This window comes from Hibiscus syriacus, unplaced genomic scaffold, assembly GCF_006381635.1.
Source record: "Hibiscus syriacus cultivar Baekdansim isolate YM2019G1 unplaced genomic scaffold, ASM638163v2 tig00113726_pilon, whole genome shotgun sequence".
In the NCBI taxonomy this organism is placed as follows: Eukaryota; Viridiplantae; Streptophyta; class Magnoliopsida; order Malvales; family Malvaceae; genus Hibiscus; species Hibiscus syriacus.
The window spans coordinates 324,774-347,951 of NW_024063472.1; the positions used below are offsets into that span (position 1 = coordinate 324,774).

The window sequence follows — 23,178 nt, forward strand, 5'->3', positions numbered from 1 at the left end:
AGTATGTTCAATAGGACAAAGAGAGTATATGTTTTTTGTTGATACATGCACCAATGCCCATGATCGTGATTGAATGATTTTCCCATTTGGCCCAATCACACGGAAAAAGTCAAGACAACTAGAGGCTCGATTACGTGCAACTGTGCAAAATTTTGTAAGCATAATCTTCAAGCCTTCTTGAAGAATACAAAAATTACAGCAACATAATCATATATTTAAAAATGAAGCTCAATCGAGAAGCATAGTCTTCAAGCCCAAGACAATGTCGATGATTACAACCTGATAACCACCTGGAAGCTTCCACAAGCCCCATAGCTCTCGTTCGAGCTATCGTAACCCTCGTCTCCAAAACCTAATACGTGGGCATCACCTTAATCAATTGAGAAGCAAACTTTGCAGCTGACTCCATAACTGAGCTTCACACGAATCCTGATTGCTCCACCAATATCTTCCGGTTCCCCCTAAAACCCTCATTGATACTCTCTAGAGATAAAACTAGCTCTCCTCACATGAGGAGTGGTATTCATATGATGTAAAGGCTCTCTGCCTCTTCCCTATTCAAAAAAAAAAAAGGAAGCTCAATAAGAATGAAGTCTAATACATACCCACGTGCGTCCAATGATAATTGGGTCATTAGTTTACAATTAGCTGCCTCAATTAATCCACATGCTCAAGCCTTGGAAGAGAAGTCTTCAGTTAATTGTGAAGTCCATTAGTGGAGTCAATTAATTGTAATAATTCAACTCAAATCTAACTTATAAAGTCTTTTAAACCAACAAATTTTTATTTTAAGGGTAAATTATATGTTTAGTACCTAAAATATCAGTTTTGGCCCGTTTTGGTACCTAAACTTTTAATATTTCAAAATCATACCTAAAGTTTAGTTTTTATTTCATTTTAGTACACTCGTTCAAAATCTAATGTTAAATTTTGAATTTCTTTTAAGTTTAGGTACTAAAACTGATCAAAACTGATAGTTTAGGTACTAGATGTGTTAAACTTTTTAACGGTAGGGTGCTAAAATGAAACAAAAACTAAACATTAGGTATGGTTTTTGAAAAAAAAAATAAAACTTTAGATACTAAATACATAATATAACCTTATTTTAATTATGCTGTAGGCTTTAAATTAAATAATTAGTGATCCATGTGACTATAACTTTAGTCGTTGCATCTAAAATTGGTGAAGATTCAGTCGCCAAAATCTTTGTATCTAACGCAACTTTTATTTTAATTTTAACCTAAAGACTAATATTATTGAAAGAAACAACCTTGGAAGTTAAAAGTAACGTAAAATAAAAAAAAATTATATTAACTCTCTATAGTACAACTAAAAAAATATTAACCCTCTACATAATTAAGGTAAATCAAGTGAAAACAAATTATTAAAAAAATACACGGAACCATTAAACATAACCAATGAACACCTTGGTTTAGCTATAGGCTTTTCTTCTTTATATGTTTCTAAAACTTTTCAAGCCTTTAGGTTTAGCAATGAATATGGATGGATATTTAGGTGACCAAAAGCTATCAATTTAATGCACCTTCGCTTAGTTGGTAAGCTATAAAAGACTCAGCCAGGTCAAGAGAATACCCTTTTCATTGTTTTTATTTAACGAAAACAAAATCATTTTGGATACGTAAATGGGCATACAACTTTTAAAAATGTAATTTATTAAAATAATATTATTATTCTTATTATTAAACTTGATGTGCTGTGTGATATATGAAAATTGTATACATATTTTAGGATCATAATCGGTTACTTTCTTGGTAATCTCTGTATAAAGAAGCATTGAGGGTTGGTACGGCCTTGAGCCCCTAAATGATAAAGTTATTGTTTAATCCCTTTAAATTTTAGATTAAGACATATTCTAATTTAACATAATACTTTAAATTTAATACATTAAACATTTAAAACAAATACTTTAATACATTGTCAAAATTTATATTTTTGAGGATCATCTCTATAATTCTCATTTTTTTTTAAATTTTAGTCTACTAAAAATTACTTAAATTTTACATTAATGTAATGTCTAAATTTATATTTCTGACGTTTGTAAATAGAGCATATTGAGTTAGAAAGATCGTCCTTCAAAACACAATCTAATAAAGTGATCGTATATCATATTCCGATGACTAAACCAAAAAAATTATATTTTGACTTGTTAAAACAATGAATTTAACATTGACTCCTCAAAATTTATTACGGCGTCGTCTCGATCTCCTCACTTATGTTAAAACATGTTTGAGACAATATCTTTTTATATATCGTAATAATAACGGTATTAATTAAATCAAAATTCAATCAACAAGTTGTAAATGCACATTAAGAAGTTAGTAAATAGTTTATTATGATGGACGTGCAATAAGTGATAAATATGCTTATTATATGTACGCATTTTCAATATAAACTCACAAATGGGCGTACTTATACATTACATTGTTAATTTTATAATCTGAACTCAATCCAAGTTGTATGACAAATTTTCACTATTATACTAAACAAGTTTCCAGGCATATATCAATATATTTGTTGAAATATCAATTTCCACCAAACAAAGGAGACGAGACTTTTTGGAATAAAATCAGTTGTGATGAGTTTGCATAGTAATTTACAATCATGTCCACAAAAGATTATTTTTTTATTTTCATATGCAGTTTAAGTGTTTAACCAAATTAATATCAATTAAAAAATGCAACCATTAAAAAAACTCCATTAATATTCTATCGAATAATTATTTTAAACTAAAAATATTAAATATTGTTATTAGAACATCAAAGAAAATCCAAGCAATAACTACATGAACAGGTGGCACCAATTCATGGTACTTCATGTTTGGTTATACGTGCATATACACTATAATTCATGGTCCCCTTCAATAGTGACGGTACTTTTAGGACTGTGCCTTTCATAATTTGGATTAATTTTCTTGAGCAATGAAAAACGTTTTTGTTTATATTTCATTCTAAAATGTGTTCAAATTGGTATATTTTTATTTTATTTTTTAATATTTAATATCAACTCTTATTTCAATCCCTAAATCCACGTCAATCATCGTTGTTTGACGTCAATCGGACCTCCACCAAAACCTCCACTCTACGACAAGCCAAACTCGACGACAACACCGCATCTCCAATGAAGGAAACGACAAAATCGTGACACCCACAAACCCTAAATTCGTGACACCCAAGCAAGGAGACAACAGACGACAATGGAGATGACAAGGGCGGCATCGACGACGACCGTGGCCAACAAGGGTGATTACGGTTAGGGTTAGAGATTTGAGATTTTTAGGGATTTGTGATTTTTTTGTAATTTTAGAAAAATAGTTTTTTATAAATATTTTTTTAAAATTTCTTTAAAAATATTTTTTTAATTACCAGAATGTGACACAAGTCACTTAACAGAATTATTTAACGACTTTTACAGTCCGAACACCTAAAATGATAACGTTTGTAACACTAGACACCTAGATGAATAAAAAAAATTGGACACTTATTTGAGAAAAGTGGTATAACTTAGGCACTTATTTTCTAATTAAGCATTATAGATAATATCTTTTTTTTTAATATTTCCTTACCGACAAAACTAGGGTAAATACTTGCTATTAAATGAATAGGTCAAAAGTTCTCACTGGTCCTTGTATTGGACAAAAATTATAGATTTCATTTATATGCCCTAATTTAGTTAATTTTAGTCTTTATACTTTTAAAATTTGGAATTTAAGTCTTAGCACTAGTAATACATGGATAGTATACCTAAATTATAAGGACTTCAAATAATCAAATTAGTGAAAAGTAATTGAATCTACAACTTATGTAGAATATACGAACTAATAGAAGAATTTAACTCAAGATTAAATGCTGCTGTTTGTGTTAGGATCAAATTTCAAAGTTTGAGAAGCACAAGGATTAAAAAAATTATGCACAAAAATAAATACATTTCTTAATCATATCATAAATACCAATAAAATAATTTTACCAAAATAATAGCTTAGAAGTAGAGTACACCACTTAATCGTGTGTTTGGACGAGAGATTTCGAGGATAATTTCTATTTTTTTTCAAGGTTTTAAAAGTCTAAAAAATGGATTCTAAAAAATAAATTTTATTATTTGAGAAAAATTAGGAAAATTTTAACAGTTACAATCAATTTTAGAATAAGATTTTGATACTCCAAATTTCTTATTCAAATATCATTTAAAAAAGCTTTTTAATATAAAGAAAAAAAATATTTTATTTTTATTTTCTAAATACATATGATTTTTTATTAAATAAAGGCTTTTTTGAAAAATGAATATTCAAATTATTTATTTTATTTTAAGTGTTTGAAGATTGTTTTACCAAAATACTTACATAATCTTTTATTTCGTAATAATTTTCAGATCGTCGGTTAAAAAGTGGTTAATGAATTCTCCAAGTCATGCAACTTTTTTATTCACTCACTATTAAACATTTAGTACTTAAGTTATTATTATTTGGTAAATTACATGTTTAGGGTTATAATTGTATTTTTTTCATTTATGATGTAATGTGGATTTATATTGTGTATTATATTAAGTGTTGTGTATATACCAAATAACAGAAAACACTTTGATTGGGAGAAGACAGTTGTGTACAGAAAAATGAAAAAGAAAATAAAAACTGAGTCCACTCAGTCAGAGAGTGTACAAAAAGTTCTTCCATTACCCCTTCGACACTGCTGATCATCCACGTGTACGGATTTGGATTTGGATTTGGATTTGGATTTGGATTTGGATTTGGATTTGAGTGTTTTTTTTTTTGGTTTTAGCTGAATTAATTCGATTAATACGGTCGGTCACCAAATTAATTCGATCGGTTAACGATTAATAATTTTTTTAGAATTCGGTTAACGGTTAATTCAGTTCGAAATCGATTAATTAACCTAATTAATCGAAATTAAATTTTAAATTTTAAATATATTATATATAACATATAGGGTCAGCTCAAACCATTTAAAATCTAATTAATAATTTAAGATTTAATAACTTTTAAACCTAAATCAATATTAATTAATTAAAAAATCATATAAAATTTTTATTTTATAATTATATATTATTTAAAGTAATTCTAAACTGTTTTTAATTAAAAATATTCAATTTTTATATAAATTAGAGAATTTAAAAAAAATCGGTTAATTCAAAAATTAACATAAATTTATTCGGTTCGGTTAATATTTTGAAAAAAAATCGGTTCAATTAACGGTTAAAAAAAATTTGATTAATGATAATTCAGTTCGATCGACCATCGTTTTAACCGAATTAACACCCCTAACTTCGCCATAAAAGTTTGAGTTACACCCCTCTTCATTTTTGCAAAATACACTATATTTTAATCTCAGTTTATTTCATCATATGTTTAATTTACGAATCTATTGTAATTTTAAATATTTTTTAAAATAAAATTAGTTGTTTTATTGAAAAATATATATTAAAACGTCACCATATGCGAAATTCAATATCCGAATAACATTTTCTACCCTACTAATATTAGATTTAGTTGTTTTAATTTATCGAATTAATTTAAAAGTGATAACATACATTTAAATTGATGTGATTATTTTATTAGTATTGAAGTGATGATGCCAGCTAAATTATTTTGATAAATTTGACCAAAAATATTTGTATTAATATTTAATGTATATTAATGAAAAACTGCTAGATATATAGTTTATATTTAGATTTTTTTAAATAACATTACTCTATTTTATTATTGAGATTATTTAATTGATTAATATATTAGAGATTAGAAACTTTTATTTTCTGATTAATCGAGATTAGAAGCTTGAATAAAAGGAAAACAACTTGGGATCTTACTGCAAAATATGAACTAGAGATGGCTTATACTTTAACTCTTTTTTGTCTGTATCTTTTTTATGGTTGGTTTTGCTGTGCGGCGTCTAAAAACGGCTAAAAAACGACGTGACCTGTTAAATAAGTGACTGGTTAAAATTTAGACCGGTTATGTTATATCATTTAACCGAAAATATTTTTAAGTACAATAATATATTAGGTAGCGCTTATATAATGTAATAGATAGCGCTTATATTGACCTATTTTTTAATTAAACATGTATATTTAAATCGGAAACATTACAAATTTACCTATTACATTATAATTATCGGTTTTGATATTTTTGGGATTGATACAATTTTAAATGTATCGACACTTTATGTGTGCACCTCGTTGTGCTTTCATTTTGGGGAAAAAGTATCGACACATATTTAAAGAGTGTGATACATAATGTTAACCTATTTGTTAATTAACCAGTATATTTTTACCGGTTACATTGTAAATTTACCTGTTACATAATAATTATCGATTTCGATGTTTTTTGAATCGATACTTTTCATAAATACTTCGACACTTATGCGTGCACTAGTTTGAGTTCTTCAATCATAAGTTTATTCTTTAAGAAACTAAATCTGACCTAACTTTATCCTATGGAGATAATAAGAGTATATCATAAGTTTGCGTTGAGAGATGTTTGTTTTTCGGTTTTTGTTCTTTGAGAAACTGATAATATGATGGGTTTCCCAATGTTATTATTTTGTTACTGCAAAGTTTTTGTTATTTTCTTACTAGGTTTTGCTTAAAATATCCAACTTTTTGTATTAAAAAATAAAAATTCTGAAAAAAAATGATTACAGAAGCACACTTTTTTACTATCGATTTTATCATTTCGAGATCGATTTTATCATATTTTTACTGTTATATTGTTATGGATTAATACATTTTTATAAATTATCGATACTTTATTGGTACTATAACTTCTTTTCTTTTAAATTCCAAAAGTGTTAATACTTATAATAAAGTATCGACACTATCAACATATCCGGTAGCTCTTTACCTGTTTTGTCATTTATAGACCGATTTTATTATTTTTTTTACCTGTTTTATTATTATGGATCGATACATTTTTATAAAGTATCGATACTATCAACATATCCGGTAGCGCTTTACTTGTTTTGTCATTTATAGACCAGTTTTGTCATTTTTTACCTGTTATATTGTTATGGATCGATACATTTTTATAAAGTATCGACACTTTCAATATATTCGGTAACGCTTTACCTGTTTTGTCATTTATAGACCGGTTTTATCATTTTTTTACTGTTATATTATTATAGATCGATACATTTTTATAAAGTATCGACATTTTCAATATATCCGGTAGCGCTTTACCTGTTATGTCATTTATAGACCGGTTTTGTTATTTTTTTATTTGTTATATTGTTACGGATAGATACGTTTTTATAAAGTATTGACACTTTCAATATATCCGGTAGCGCTTTATCTGTTTTGTCATTTATAGACCGATTTTGTCATTTTTTTACTTGTTATATTATTATGGATCAATATATTTTTATAAAGTATCGATATAAATCGATAAATTAAATTTGCCGGTTGTCAATTTTTTTAATATTTCTTTATGATTTCCAATGCTTGCCATCTCTGTTAAAGTTTGTCATGGATAGTTCTTGCTTATAACAGCGGCAAAGCTAACGACTCTCTCGTTGAAAGACTAATGCAAAGAACCTCTCTTTTTTTTAAAAAAAAAAAAAGAAATTATGTTGCCTTTCTCACACTCCTTTTAGAGTTCGAAACTTTCAGACAACAAAGAAGAGAACTCTGGAACTTCAACTGAAAGTAAGGAATTTTCCTTTGATAGAAAACTTGTTGGTTATAGTAAAGACTTTTTTTTTCAAGACAGTTTGACTTGCTGGGTTGTCTTAAATTTTTTGAAGTTTAAGGTCTCAAATATGAGGTTTCTTTCATGTATTTGTCGTGCTTTTTAAAATGAAACTTTTTCAACCTACTTCATGCGCTTTCTGTGTTGGGATTTTAGCTTAGAGATCAAAGTCATTCAAAGCTCATGTGGGTGCAAACATAAGAGCTTTTAGTCTTTGGGTTTGTTTTGGTGAATTTGATTGGATTGGAAGGGGATTACTGTTCATACTGTGTTATGAAGGGGAATTGGGAGATTATTCTTTTGTTTGTGGTTGATTTGGAAGACTAATGTGATTTATGATTGTGAGGGAAATCTGAGTTCTTTAGTGATTATTTCCCAAAAGAGAAAACCCTTTCTGGATTTAAGCTTTGGCAATGGCCAGAACAAGGAAAAGAAGCATACAGTTGAGCAAACTTTGCTCATTTGCTTGTTGTCGGTCGGATTCGCTAGACGAACATGTGCAAATCGGGCAAAAAGGGTACTCGAGAGTGGTGTATTGCAATGAACCCGATAGTGAAGAGCAAATTCGACTCAAGTACAGGGGGAATTATGTCTCCACTACCAAGTATACAGCAATTAATTTCATCCCAAAGTCTTTGTTTGAGCAGTTTAGGAGGGTTGCAAATATATACTTTCTTGTTGTAGCTTGTGTTTCGTTCAGTCCGTTGGCACCATATTCGGCACCAAGCATCATTCTGCCCCTCATGGTGGTGATTGGAGCTACTATGGCCAAAGAGGGTGTCGAAGATTGGAGGCGAAGAATGCAGGTGATGTTTAAATATCTTATTCTACTTTCAGTGCTTTTCTATTACTATAGTTTGCTTCCTATTGAATCTTTAGGTTTAAATTGTATACGTTAAGTTAAAAGCAACAAATTTCGAGCTAAAACATGTATTTAGCAAAGAGGACAAATCATATCGTTTAAATTGAAACTTATTTAGCTATATTGTTGGAATTTAATCTAGATGTAATTTTCATTTTCTTATTGTTTACATACTGAAATGTATTTCTCGGTGTTTTATTGGCCCTTCATTTGTTATTTGGTTATGATATTTGTTACTTTTCTTGCTTCAGTAGGGTGCTCTTCCTTCCTGTTAGTTTCCAATTGAATTTATGTAAGACATCTAAAGTAGCTTTTCTATGGTTTTCAGGATATAGAAGCAAACAATCGAAAGGTTAAAGTTTATGATAAAATTTCTTGTTCGTTCAAACCAAATAAATGGAAGGATCTCCGTGTCGGTGAGCTTGTTAAAGTGTGCAAGGATGAATATTTTCCTGCTGATATACTCCTACTTTCATCTAACTACGAAGATGGTGTTTGCTATGTCGAGACAATGAACCTTGATGGAGAGACTAATCTAAAGTTGAAGCATGCCCTTGAGGTAACATCCTCCTTGCGTGACACAGGGCGCTTTAAGGACTTTAGAGCTTTGATCAAGTGTGAGGATCCGAACGAACATCTTTATTCTTTTGTTGGAACATTGTACTACGATTGTCAACAATACTCACTTTCCCCACAGCAGATACTTTTGAGAGATTCGAAACTGAAGAATACTGATTATATCTCTGGTGTGGTTATTTTCACCGGACATGACACGAAAGTAATGCAGAATGCAACGGACCCTCCTTCAAAGAGGACAAAGATTGAGAAGAGGATGGATAGGATAATTTATGTCCTTTTCAGTACTCTGATTTTAATATCATTCATAGGGTCCTTCTTCTTCGGAATCGAAACTAAGAAAGATATTAGTGGTGGAAATTATAGAAGGTGGTATCTCCGACCAGATGAAACGACTGTATTCTTCGACCCCAGAAGACCAGCAGTATCCGCATTTTTTCATTGCCTGACCGGCCTTATGTTGTATGGATATTTGATACCAATATCATTGTACATTTCGATTGAGATTTGCAAGGTTTTACAAAGCATTTTCATTAACCAAGATCAGGCTATGTATGATGAGGAAACAGATAGGCCGGCACATGCACAAACATCTAATTTGAACGAGGAACTCGGTCAAGTCCATACTATACTTTCTGACAAAACTGGAACTTTGACATGCAACTCGATGGGGTTTGTGAAATGCTCGATAGCGGGCACTGCCTATGGTCGTGGCATGACAGAGGTCGAAATTGCACTGGCAAGGAAAAGAAGTCAGCAATTGACTGAACTGACACCTATAGATGAATTTGAGTCAAAAAAGTCTGTCAAGGGTTTCAACTTCTGGGATGAACGCATTATGAATGGACAATGGGTGCTTCATGAACAAAAGGACGCCATACAGAAGTTCTTTCGGGTCCTTGCAACTTGCCATACTGCAGTGCCTGAAGTAATGGATTCTGGTGAGATTATTTACGAAGCTGAGTCACCGGATGAAGCAGCATTTGTCATTGCTGCTCGAGAGGTTGGTTTTCAGTTTTTCGTAAGGAATCAGACAAGCATACAATTGCATGAATTAGATCCCACGAGGGGCGAAACAGTTGACAGGTAACCTTTCCGTAACCTTTCACATCATGTGCTTAATCATTTTATGCATATTATCTCTCTAATTTCGGGGTAGAAAAAAATTATATCTATATTTTCTGATTCATGTATCATCACTCTCGACAGTTTCAACGAGGGCAAGAAATAGGGTAGTGTTTAACGGGCAAATTATTCATCATTTGAACTTAAGTCTGCTTTGCATGTGATTCTATTTTGCAGAGTATACAACCTTCTTCACGTGTTGGAGTTCAGTAGTGCTCGGAAAAGGATGTCTGTAATCGTAAGGAATCCAGAGAACCAGTTGTTGCTCCTTACCAAGGGTGCGGACAGGTCAGAACTCGGAACCCTCAATGCTGATATATTGTGGTAACATTTTATCAAGTTGTGAAATAGGTCAGGTAATGTAGTATTTTAGTTAATCTCTATGTATTCAGTGTAATATTTGAAAGGCTTTCGAAACAAGGTCGGGCATTTGAGGAAAACACCAAAGAGCATATCGAAGGATACTCTGAGGCAGGGTTACGAACCATGGCAGTTGCATATCGTGAGCTTGATGATGATGAGTATAAAACATGGGAAAAAGAATTTTTGAATGCCAAAACTTCTGTAACCGCTGATCGAGATGTTTTGGTGGATGAGTTGGCTGATCGGATTGAAAGGGACTTGATTCTTCTTGGTGCCACGGCAGTTGAAGACAAATTGCAAAAGGGGGTCAGTTAAACTAGTTCAGAAATCGTTGCAACTATTTTTTTTTTATAATTTCTAGTAGAACTTCTGAAATCACTGACCTATCTCAAAGCTTGCTTTTAGTATATCATCTTATCAATTTACATTGAAACATGCACAATATCTTGACAAAAGAATGTAAGTGCCAAATTGTGTACATAAATCGATCATGTTGCTATGGTTTCTATAAACTACTATGTTTCTCCGTAAGTAGGTCCCAGCCTGTATTGACAAGCTTGCACGTGCTGGAATCGGAATATGGGTCTTGACAGGAGATAAAAGGGGAACTGCTATTAATATTGGGTACGGTAACAAGTTGAATCGATCTATAGTTCAATAAATGCAAATGCTATAAATACTACATTTCCCCAGGTATGCATGCAGTCTACTAAGACATGGAATGAAACAGATTGTGGTCACTCTAGAGTTGCCGGAAATTGAAGCCTTGGTAAAACATGGGGATAAGGAGGCCATTGCCGAGGTATAGACTATATTGTTCGAAAGTTATGTTAATGCAATCCGTATTGGGAAAAATCTGAATATGTCATTATTATTATTATTAGGCTTCTCTTGATTGCGTAAAGAAGCAAATACACGACGGAAAATCGCAAGTGGGTAAAGAAAGTTCAACTGAGTTTGGTTTGATCATCGATGGCAAGTCCTTGACTTTTGCTATGGACATGACACTGGTGAATGATTTTATGGATCTTGCGATGAGTTGTGCTACTGTTATATGTTGTCGATCTTCGCCGAAACAAAAGGCTGTTGTAAGCATCATGTTTACAGAACTATGTATGCTATGGGATTTTCATAAAGATTAGCAGACATTGTAGTAATTGACGTGACAATAATTTGATGGAATTCTGGTTTATGTACAGATTACAAGACTGGTGAAATCTGTTACGGGTAAAACAACACTAGCAATCGGTGATGGAGCAAACGATGTCAGCATGCTTCAAGAGGCTGATATTGGAGTAGGAATCAGTGGAGTCGAAGGGATGCAAGTAAAAACATCTTTCTTTGACATCGTATTCTTCACCTATATTGCTCTTTCTTTTAAGAATTGGATTCCTGCTTATTCGATTCCAAGACCTTCTCATATTTTTGTTTCGACCATAAATGTCTTCAAGCTATTAACTTTGTCTTCTTTCAAACTTCTAATAACTACCTTGAATTCCAGGCTGTTATGGCTAGTGATTTTGCAATAGCTCAATTTCGTTTTTTGGAACATTTACTACTTGTGCATGGCCATTGGTGTTACAGGAGAATATCGATGATGGTAAGAATGCTTTCTTCAGTTTTCCCATTGTTGCAGAGCTAAACTCAGAATGATTGTCTTTGTTGCAGTTTATTACCTTTTCCGGGAATAGATTAGGCAAACATTTAACAAAAGAAAATGAACATCCGTGCTGAAATCTTAGTTCTCTTTCCGGTCATTGCAGATCTGCTACTTTTTCTACAAGAACATCACTTTCGGATTCACTCTGTTTTGGTTCGAGGCCTACACCTCTTTCTCTGGCCAACCTGCTTATAATGACTGGTACATGTCGAGCTACAACGTCTTCTTCACTTCGCTTCCTGTAATCGCGCTTGGTGTTTTGATCAGGATGTTTCGGCCAGACTTTGCCTCAAGGTAAACAATTCCGTATATTTATTTCATAGTTGCAATATCGCTTGTTTATCCGTATCCGGACCCACTATCTGTTGTGCCTATGAGCTTAGAATGTCGATCTCTTTGTGCAGCATCCTTTATTATACCAGGAGGGCGTGCAAAATCTCCTCTTCAACTGGACCCTTATTCTTGGGTGGATGTTTAATGGACTTCTTAGTTCAATAATCATATACTTCTTAACGACCAACTCGATAATCGGTCAAGCATTCCGCAAAGACGGTCAAGTTGCCGATTATTCGATTCTTGGGGTGACGATGTATACATGTGTAGTTTGGACCGTAAATTGCCAAATGGCGCTTTCGATCAATTACTTCACATGGATCCAGCATCTGTTCATATGGGGAAGCATTGCCCTTTGGTATATATTCCTGGTGGTTTATGGTTCAATCCCGCCAACATTATCTACAACGGCGTACAAGGTTCTTGTTGAAGCTTGTGGTCCGAGCTTTCTGTATTGGCTCACCACCCTTCTCGTTGTTACCTCCGCGCTACTACCTCTGCTTACCTATAGAGCATTTCAGATTCGATTTCGACCTATGGAATATGATAAAATACATATACAAAGACGTAGGCCGGAAAACTTGGAAAGCGATGTAGCACAAAGCAGACTTTCGGAAAGCTCGGAGACCCGGAATTCTAGTGAGTTGCCGGAAGAGGTTAGAAGAAGAATAAACAGTTTGAAGGGAAGTTCGAGGCGAAAGGAGTCGTAGGGATGTTTTTCTCTCTCGGCGGTTTTAAGCATAGGCGCCGTGAGATGGGGACAAACACCAGAATTGCTTCTGCTCGACACCGGTGTGTAGATTAGGGATGTAAATACGATTTATGCAAGTCTTATTGATGCATAGGTATGATTTTAATATACGGACCTCACCGATATGTAACTTTTTTTTGTTTGTTTGTCCAACTTTTGAATTTCAATGAATTTACTCATGGAGTTTTCTTAGCAACCAAACATTGTTTCCCCTAATTGGTTGATAGTATTCGATTATTATTTTTAAATTATATCTCATATTACGTTTAATTCTATTTTGATCACTCATCGTTAAAAAATTAACAATGATACTAGCAATGTATTTTTTAATTTATTCTTCTTCAATTTTCACGTAATTATTCTTTTTATTGTTTTTTATAAGATGGACCATGACCTGTTTAAAAGAGTATATGCTTGTTTTTTTTAGCGGTTGAGTGATTAATAAAATTTCTTTTTGTTTTGGAATAATGTCAAAAAATATTCATAAACATTTAATCAAACAGTCGCATTCACCCTTATTCTTATTTTAGAGTATTTTGGCCTCTAATATTTTATTTTGGGGGCGAAAAGGCACTTATGTGAATGAAAACTATTAGTTAAAAACATATAACGCTCCAAAATATGGCATTTTGACCTTAAAATGAAACGTTGAGGGTCAGAATACTATAAGAAAAAGAATAAGGTTCAAAGTAATTATTTGGCCAAACATTTGGGACTTTTTCCCCTAAAATGAAATGTTATGGCTAAAATACTATAGGTAAAAGAATAAAGGTCAAAGTAATTATTTGATCAAATATTTGGGATTTTTTACCCTACAATGAAACGTTAGGGTCAAAATGCTAAAAAAATATGGATCAAAATGTTAATTTTATTAAACGTTAGAAACTAATTTTTGATATTATACTTAATTTTTCTATTTAAAATTTAATGTATTTATTAGATAACTCGTTAATGAAAATACATTTCACAAACAAATTAATTTATTTTTACTTGTAATTTGGTTTTCTTTTCAATTCTTATTATTAAAGGACTTCAGGACCATCAAAATTTCAAACATGGGCCCGGACACATGCAATCACAACCTAGTCCAATCCAAATGAGTGTCAGTGTAAGATGAACAGGTACAGTCCTAGCAGCGTATCAAGAGGCGTAGGATAAGGCAACAACATATCCGTAAATCCTCATAGAAAATTTCGTAGTTAATATAACAACAATTATTATTACATAACAAACATTTTAAAAACATCTGAACCATCAACGACTATAATTTCACATGCCGCCGCAAATACCGTTAAAATCACAGCTGTAATTGCTACTGAACAACATATAACATGACAACAATAACCTAAAAATTCTTGGATCCTTTTGCGAGAATGGCAATAACATGACAACATCTTTAGGTACATAAAACACGAGGCATGCTATTTCCAACTCTTTAGCTTTCAAATATTCCTATGGTTTTATTTTAGGCTTAATTATACTTGAGGTCCTCAAACTTTTAAAAATAATCAATATGATCCTTGAATTAATTCTACATCCAATGTAGCCTTGAACCAAAAAAAACCCTTAATTTAGCCCCTTAACCAATTGATTACTTACGATACTGATGCGGTAGTCCGTAATGCTAACATGACGTTTATGATATAGACATGATGGTATATTATAGATGATGACGCAATAAAGGATTTAATTAATTCTTTTGGAAAATTCGAGGCTTAACTAATTTTTATAGGAATTTTAAAGATTTATTTATTTTTTTTAGAAAATTTAAATTAAGTGATTATTTGAATTTTAAAATATTTTAAATAAAAAAATAAATTTAAATATAAAAACACCAAAAATAAAAATATTAAAAATAAAAAACTAAAACCACTATTAAAATTTTTAAAAATAAATATTAAATAAGACTATAAACTGTAAAATGATAAATTATTTATTTATTAAAAATTAAAATTTAAAATATCTAAAAAGAATTAAAAATATAAACACTTTCATCCGGAACATCTTTATCGTCTCTTGTTAATCTAAAAGTCTTTAAATGTCTCTTGTTAGCTTGAGTCTAATTTATTTATTGGATATATTCTTTGTTAAAAATATAATAATTTTTATATTTTTTATTTTTTGAATACTTTATGCATACATTTAGACACAAAGGAAATGTAATTTATCATATAATCATACTCATATTATAAGTCATTAAACAAGACAAACACATTTAATCGTTGTTATAATCAAATCACTTAAAAAAATTATATTTATAATTTAATCGTATAACATTCATTATATATTTAAACGTATATATATATATATATATATATATATATCAATCATATTATATTGTTGCACAAACTTCTTTAATATAATATAAACACACCAACAACTGCAACAGAGTGGTTGAGCGTTTATTATCAAATAATTAAGAGTGTATAGAACATATAATACTTTATAATTAACTTAACTTAATCAAAACTAAATATAAACACACAAATATATTTTAAGAACGAAAATAATAGAAAGATATTATTTATCACAAACGTAATATGGTAACACCTAACGTACAAAGTACACTATCACTGTTATTTCGAATTAAATTTTTTATGAAATTATGAACTTATATTCAATGAATATTAAAAAATGAAAATTTTATTATTATACTTTTTTGCTGAAAACATGTTCAACAAATAGCAATATACTCAGGTAACGGGGCATAGTCGAGGATTTTTTTTATATAAAATTATAAAAAAATTAATTCAATAGTTTTAATAATTTATAATTAACCCTTTAATAGTTTCAAATATTTTTAAAATTTTATTTTTTAATAGTATTTTTTTAGTATGTTTATTTCTAAATTATCTAATTTTAGTATTTTTATATTTATTTTTTAAATATTTTAAAATTTTAGTAATTTTTTATTTTTTAAAAAACTAAATGAATCGTCACACTTTCTAAAAGAAACAATTAAGTCCTTGAACTTTCTAAATGAATTAATTAAGTCTCTTTACCTTGTTATCATCTATCATAGACGGTCACGTTGATACCGTGTAATGTCACATCAATATTATGAACCACCAAATTAATATTATAACGATCAACACGATGATTTTCATTGTCACATCAACATTATGAACTACCAAATAATATTGTAATGATCAACACGATGATTTTAATTAGTTAGTCAAAAAGGCATATTGATTTTTTTTCTTAGTTTAGAGGTCGTATTGGGTATAAAAAAATAAGTTTAGGGGCCAAATTTATTTTTTCCAACGTTTGAGTTAAGCCTTTGTTTTATTGTTAAAAATGTTGACACTTTTACAAGAACCAAACGATACATATAACATCAGTTTGCAATAATAAAGGATCCTCCGATTTTGTAGTTAAGGACGTCAAATACTCTTCAAAATAATTTGTAAGGGACTAGCAATTTGAAGATTCGCACAACTCACAGTGCTTGTTGGATCATTCATTTTTCTTGTGGAAGAAACAAGAAATTTACGCAAATTTTTCTAGGAAGTTGGATCGAATATGACCGTTTTCAGAGGGAGGCGGTGGGTTAAGCAAGCAAAGCCAGCCGTGCACGACGGACTGACCCTTCAACGCTACGCAATGGTTGATCGCCGGATATCCCAGCAGAGAACCAATCTAATTTAATTAGCTTTCCAGGAACAAGAATTTGGTGATGTCCAAACGGCATATGCTATGCTGAATTTCAATCGTTAAATTGCTTTCTTTTTCACCATTCCTCATGTTCTTTATCGAGTACTATGTTACTAGAGAATACTTATATTTAAATATGTAAAATACTATAATACTTATTTTGATCCCATTTTTTAGTTTGTGCGAAAATCCTTTTAGCCGAGGTACAACAGTGATAAAAATTAATTAAAATCCAGTGTCTCTGAAATTAAGGGTAAAACCATAGCTAGGTCCTCTCATCTCATGAGTATAGCATATTAATTTGTTCCTTTGTGAATGAAGACGTAGGAGAGTATTTTGTCACGATGCTAGCAAATGGAGAAAGTTGGAGGGAAGACAAATGAAGGGCATAGCGTAGAATATGTGGACATAACGCAAAAGTAAATGGTTTGAAAAGAAGATGAGAAGCAGAAAACAGATGATGGGGAGCCATGTTTTAGAGATAGGGTCTTATCTTCATCACCAACACCTCTAATGTTTTTCACCCATTCATTCATCTCTTCCTCGATCACCTTTGGGTTTGTTCCATTATATTACACGTGTTGCTCTCTTGTTTGTTTTGTTTTGATATTTATGTGGAGGATGGGCATTGCATGCATGTGTTAAGATATCATGGTAATAAATTGATGATCATACGTTTAGGAAGAGAGTAAAATAAAATTTGATCTCCAACGCCCAAACCTCATCTACAAAGGAAGAAGCTCTCCTTCACCAAGCTTTCCTTTTCATTATCCGGATTCCGGGTCAAGAATAGTTAATAAAAACATTGGTATAAATCTAGTGCATTGTGTGACACATAGTGGCAATGTCGACTGCTTCCATTAACGGCTGGTGCCTAACCTCCTCCGCCACCGCTTCTTCCTCTCCCCGCCAACCCACTTTACGTCCCTCCGCCATTGTTGCCTCCCTCAACTCTTCCCCTTCTCCTCCTACCCTCATTCGTAGCCAACCTGTTTTCGCCGCTCCTGTTCCTTTGCTCAACCCTTCTAATTGGGTACATACACGCACACCCTTTCTTTCCTTTTTCAATATCGTTTTTAGTCACGTAACTCACTTTGGTTCTATTTTAGTCACTTAACTTCTTTTTCCTGTTAATACTTTAAATCATTATTAACATGTTATGTTTTGATTTCATTTTGTTCATCCGGTGTTAAAAATTTAACAAAATTATTGATGTAACATTTCTTATTTTTCAATGATTATATGACATTAATTTATGGTGACATGTTAACAGAACTAAAAATTTATTATAGTGGGGGTTAAAATATTTTTTTTTATTTTCCATAAATACAAATTTTAATTGAGGGGCCGATAAATTTTTCTTTATTTATTTTTTAAAAATATATATTTTTCTATATTAATTCATAATTAAAAATATAATTGGAGGGGCCAAGGCTCCCCTTGCCCTCCCCTGATTCTGCCCATGATCACCATTAAATTTTTAAAAGTGGATGACCAAAATAAAACCAAAACATAATGTTAGTAATAATTTAAAAAAATTATTGGGTGACCAAAACAAAACCAAAATAATAATTAAATAACTAAATACGTAATTTACCCTATCGTATAATATATACATTACTCCCTTTTCCTTCGTTACTTTCATTAAAAATATATATTTATTTTTAAAAAAGGCATGTTTCATTGAGATGCAAAGATTAGAAAAAAGGTATTAATGTGGCAATGCGGTAGAGTTTTGCATGTGAAAATCTATATTCATTGCTTAAAGACGTTGGTAGATCGTGAAAATCTATATGCAAATCACGTTTTATCTCAAGATTTGGAAACAACGTGGCATGTCATCAATGGTTCTAAGACACTTACCTGGTCTAGTGACACCTGTGTTGCTTTGATTAACCCCCCAACCAACCAATCAAATTAATGCCATCTCCTTTTTGGCTAAATATCACTAACAATCCACCATAAAATAACTGAATCTGAGCTAAATTAAAATTAAACATATTCAATACAGACAGAGATTACATATATATATATATACATGCAATAACAAGTAAGTGTGAAATAGTTTATGAATGGTTTGAGAATTGGCAGAGAGAAGACATGGGAGACAAGACATACGAGGAAGCCATTGAAGGTCTCAAGAAACTGCTCAGGTAATATATGTACACACATTGACGTTTTAACTGCCAATTTTTCTCGTTTGTATTTGTTATTTGATTGTAGTGGGAAAGGAGAACTGAAAGCTGTAGCAGCTGCAAAGGTAGACCAAGTGACAGCTGAGTTAAAAACATCAGCATCTGGTGACTCAGTGGAGAGGTTGAAGCAAGGATTCATTCACTTCAAAAAAGAAAAATACGAGTTAGTCATCACCCTTACTACATTCATTTCATCATTTTTCTCTTCTTCTGTTGTACTTTTTTTTTTTTTGAAAAAAAAATGCTACGTTTTTGCAGAAAGAATCCTGCTTTGTACGCTGAACTTGCCAAGGGCCAAAGCCCCAAGGTACACACACTACAATATATGTATTGTTGCAATACTTTTTATAGTACTAAATGTTGGTTTAATTTGTTGCAGTATATGATTGTTGCCTGCTCCGACTCCAGGGTGTGCCCATCGCATGTGCTGGACATGCAACCGGGGGAAGCTTTTGTGGTCCGCAATGTTGCTAACATGGTGCCACCATACGATCAGGTAACTTTTTGATCCCTCCGGATAAGACCAAGTTATTACAGATGTTGAAATTCAGACAAATTTAGCTCATTGTCCATGTTATGACAGATTAAATACGCTGGAATCGGTTCTGCTGTTGAATATGCTGTTTTGCATCTCAAGGTAAAATATGTAAAAAATCTGGAACAGTTGATAGTTTATTGGAAATCTCAGCGTGAATCAACGTGTTAAAATCCCCTTTTCAGGTTCAAGAAATCGTGGTCATTGGTCACAGTGCCTGTGGTGGAATCAAAGGGCTCATGTCTTTCCCATTTGATGGAACCACCTCTACGTATGTGTCCTTGTTGCTTTACAAAACAACTTTCTACATTTACAAACAATAAGTTTATTGTAACCTGATTCATATTTGCAGTGATTTCATAGAAGAGTGGGTTAAGATTGGAATCCCTGCTAAGAAAAAGGTTCTAGCAGACCACGCTAGCGAGCCTTTGGGAGCTCAATGTACACATTGTGAGAAGGTGGACACCTTATCCCTCAGCTTCTCCATAAAGATAGATAGATAGATAAATAGATTGCATGAACCAATTGGGTTAAGTCCTGAGTTCGGTCCATGCAAGTTTCGAACTAATGATGGGTGTATTATAATTTGCAGGAAGCAGTGAATGTGTCACTTGGAAACCTGCTAAGTTATCCATTGTGAAATGGACTGGCCAACAAAACTCTGGCACTCAAGGGTGCTTACTACGATTTCGTCAAAGGAACTTTCGAGCTCTGGAGTCTCAATTTCGAGCTTTCGCCGCCTCTCTCTGTTTGAAACAACCAACCATGACCATCATCAGTTAGACAATGACACATCTTTGTGGTGTTCCTGAATCACTTGTCTTTTTTACTGCAATGTACTACTTTGTATGCTTATGTCTTTCTGAGCTAATAAACATCGATGGAGTTCTTATTTACTAATTAATATATATTTCAACAACTTTCGAGTCCTTCAAACTCATTCAATAGTGTTCATCTTTCTCACTCTTCCATTATTACACATCATTGAACAAGGGATGGGTTTCTCTGCTCTGTTCATTCAAGAACTTGGAGCACTTTTAATTGCCATTCAAGAGTCATGTGGACATGTTTCTCTCCAGTAGGGTATATATACATATACTATTATGTTCCTTTATTTATTGAAAAGATTCGAAACTTATATTACCTGATTTTTTTTTTTAAAAAAGTATGTGTTTAATATTTGAATCTTACATATTCGGTGGGTATAAATATATTTATATTAAATAAATCCATATCTGACATCCACCCAAATTTAAATAAACAAAATTTCATTCAATACTGTTTCTATAAATGTATACTGCATCTACGGGAAAAAAATTAATAATTGAATCTGACCTTACACAAAGTGAATGTATATTGAATAAAAATTTATTAGACCTTTTCGTCATGTTAGCATTTTATGGGTTTCAAACTATTTAACACCTTAATCTTCAAACACATGAAAGGAACATGGTTTAAAGGTTAAACAAGTGGTTTTTAATGTATCTGAAAATTGAACATTGTCATGTTAGACAAGCATCCATACCCGAAAATAATTCCCTAGTTGTAGCTACAGTTTGTAGCTATTAAGCAAGATCAAAAGAAGAATATCCATTGAAGTGGTCAATCATAGCAAGTGTACTTAGCTCATAATCAGCGTCAGGAATCCAGGAAGTGTTCATATAACTGGTGCTGACAATTGATTCTTGAGTGTCGTTTAAGACCCTATGATCAATGGCTTGCTTGTTGCTTTGATCCACTGTTATTTCAATGGTTTCAGTACTGGTGATGCCATCTCCAGGACTTGGATCCACGGCTGCCTGATGATGATCATGACCCGCTTTCACTTGCTTTTAACTTCGACGAAAATAGACCCTTTTCTCATTTTGATCATTGATTCCTAGTTTCTTCCTCAAATGACTGTTCCAGTAATTCTTCACCCGATTGTCAGTTCATCCTGGAACTCGTTTTGCAATCAAAGACCATCTGCGAAGAGATTAATGAAATATCACCTGGACTCGAAAAGATTTGAACTGGAGAGTTGTGATATAGGAGAAAAAAACCTGTTTCCAAGAAGCTAGTGAAGTCTAATGATAAGCTCTTCTTCTTCCCTATAGAATTCGCCCTTTTTAATGTTGGGGCTCAGAGAATTCATCCACCTTAGCCGACAACTTTTCCCACGTCTCTTCAAACCTGTAAGAAAACACACACAAAAACAATAGATTATTTATAACAAAGAAGAAAATAATGAAGAGGGTGTGTGCGTTGTTAAGAACCTGTTCTGTTGGCTATTTTATTCCATTGTCCTTTTCCATGGACCTTGACATAATCAATGAGTAAGTTGCACGTCTCTTCAAACCTGTAAGAAAACACACACAAAAACAATAGATTATTTATAACAAAAGAAAATAATGAAGAGGGTGTGTGCGTTGTTAAGAACCTGTTCTGTTGGCTATTTTATTCCATTGTCCTTTTCCATGGACCTTGACATAATCAATGAGTAATTTGTCTTCCTCCTTTGTCCATAACCCTTCTTTGTATGGAATTTCACCTTCTTTTTTCATGCTCTTTCTTGTTGGAGTTGGTTGATATCTGTAGAAGATCACGAAGGATAGGATCCTGGTTTCATATACAGGTATGGAGATAATGATTGGGATGGTAGATTTTTTTTCTTTTGGATAAATTGCTGGTTAGTAGCTTAGGCACACATCTTTATATATTGTGTGAGCTCTCTCTTGAATAGATGAATGCCAAATTAATGAGATTACAGTATGTCCAATAAAAGAAAATTACAAAACCCAAAGGTCGATGGGTTGAAAGAATTTCCTCTTACCTAATGTCTGGTTTATCCTTGAAAAAATAGATTACATAAATGTACTTGGATTGAAAGCAAGTTATAGAACTTCATTTTCATCAGGTGTAACTTTAATACATAATAATTAGACGGTTTTAAATATTAGGAGTATGAAAAGTATTAAATTGCAGAGCAACAACTAAGTGCATGTAGGAGCAGAGGACCTTAACAAATGCACATTTATCCAAAACTGGAAACCCCACCAATGCCTACGTGCCAAGGGCATCTCTTGCTTTTTGGGACAATCAATTCCCCTTTCCTCTTTTCTGTACTTCCACCTATACACTTTGCTGTGCTAAGCTTAGCTGGCATATCCTATTTTCATACTCAAATATTTGTCAACAATTCATAAACAAAAAAAAAAAGGGAGAAAATTTGGTGAACATAATTTCTATATATGTAAAGGAAAGAAATAGCAACATTTCCATGCCTCCAAAGGAATCTACGAACACTTATTAATCAACTTGTATGAAACATAGATGTATAAATAAACCTTTGCATGGCATGGCTAAGTGATCAACCTCTCAGAAAAATAAACCTGTTTTTCGACCTTTGCATCGACGACCCATTTTTCTTT

The 23,178-nt window shown here is 32.1% G+C and overlaps 2 protein-coding genes and 1 pseudogene across 2 annotated transcripts; 2 read left to right on the plus strand and 1 right to left on the minus strand.

The window, feature by feature from the left end:
* Positions 1 to 7,622: 7,622 nt before the first annotated feature.
* On the plus strand, positions 7,623 to 13,512 carry LOC120187916 (probable phospholipid-transporting ATPase 8). The gene is given in 12 exon segments (XM_039191510.1): positions 7,623 to 8,520; positions 8,905 to 10,238; positions 10,455 to 10,565; positions 10,670 to 10,946; positions 11,176 to 11,264; positions 11,334 to 11,442; positions 11,525 to 11,728; positions 11,840 to 11,965; positions 12,142 to 12,240; positions 12,404 to 12,554; positions 12,557 to 12,594; positions 12,705 to 13,512. Coding segments are annotated over 12 exon segments (3,570 nt in total). The 5' UTR covers positions 7,623 to 8,127; the 3' UTR covers positions 13,344 to 13,512.
* Positions 13,513 to 17,867: 4,355 nt separating this feature from the next.
* LOC120187918 (carbonic anhydrase, chloroplastic-like) lies at positions 17,868 to 20,665 on the plus strand. Its single transcript, XM_039191511.1, has 9 exons — positions 17,868 to 18,071; positions 19,130 to 19,191; positions 19,262 to 19,396; positions 19,492 to 19,540; positions 19,613 to 19,729; positions 19,817 to 19,870; positions 19,954 to 20,039; positions 20,121 to 20,226; positions 20,361 to 20,665. The coding sequence occupies exons 1-9, from the start codon at positions 17,883 to 17,885 to the stop codon at positions 20,406 to 20,408; spliced, it is 846 nt and encodes a 281-aa protein (XP_039047442.1). The 5' UTR covers positions 17,868 to 17,882; the 3' UTR covers positions 20,409 to 20,665.
* A 636-nt stretch (positions 20,666 to 21,301) lies between these two features.
* LOC120187878 lies at positions 21,302 to 22,462 on the minus strand (annotated as a pseudogene).
* Between the last annotated feature and the right edge of the window lie 716 nt (positions 22,463 to 23,178).

Coding starts and splice junctions, on each gene's coding strand:
- LOC120187918 (XM_039191511.1), top strand. CDS start 17,883: ATGTCGACTGCTTCCATTAACGGCTGGTGCCTAACCTCCTCCGCCACC. Junction 19,192..19,261: donor GGTCTCAAGAAACTGCTCAG/GTAATATATGTA, acceptor ATTTGATTGTAG/TGGGAAAGGAGAACTGAAAG. Junction 19,871..19,953: donor ATGCTGTTTTGCATCTCAAG/GTAAAATATGTA, acceptor TCCCCTTTTCAG/GTTCAAGAAATCGTGGTCAT.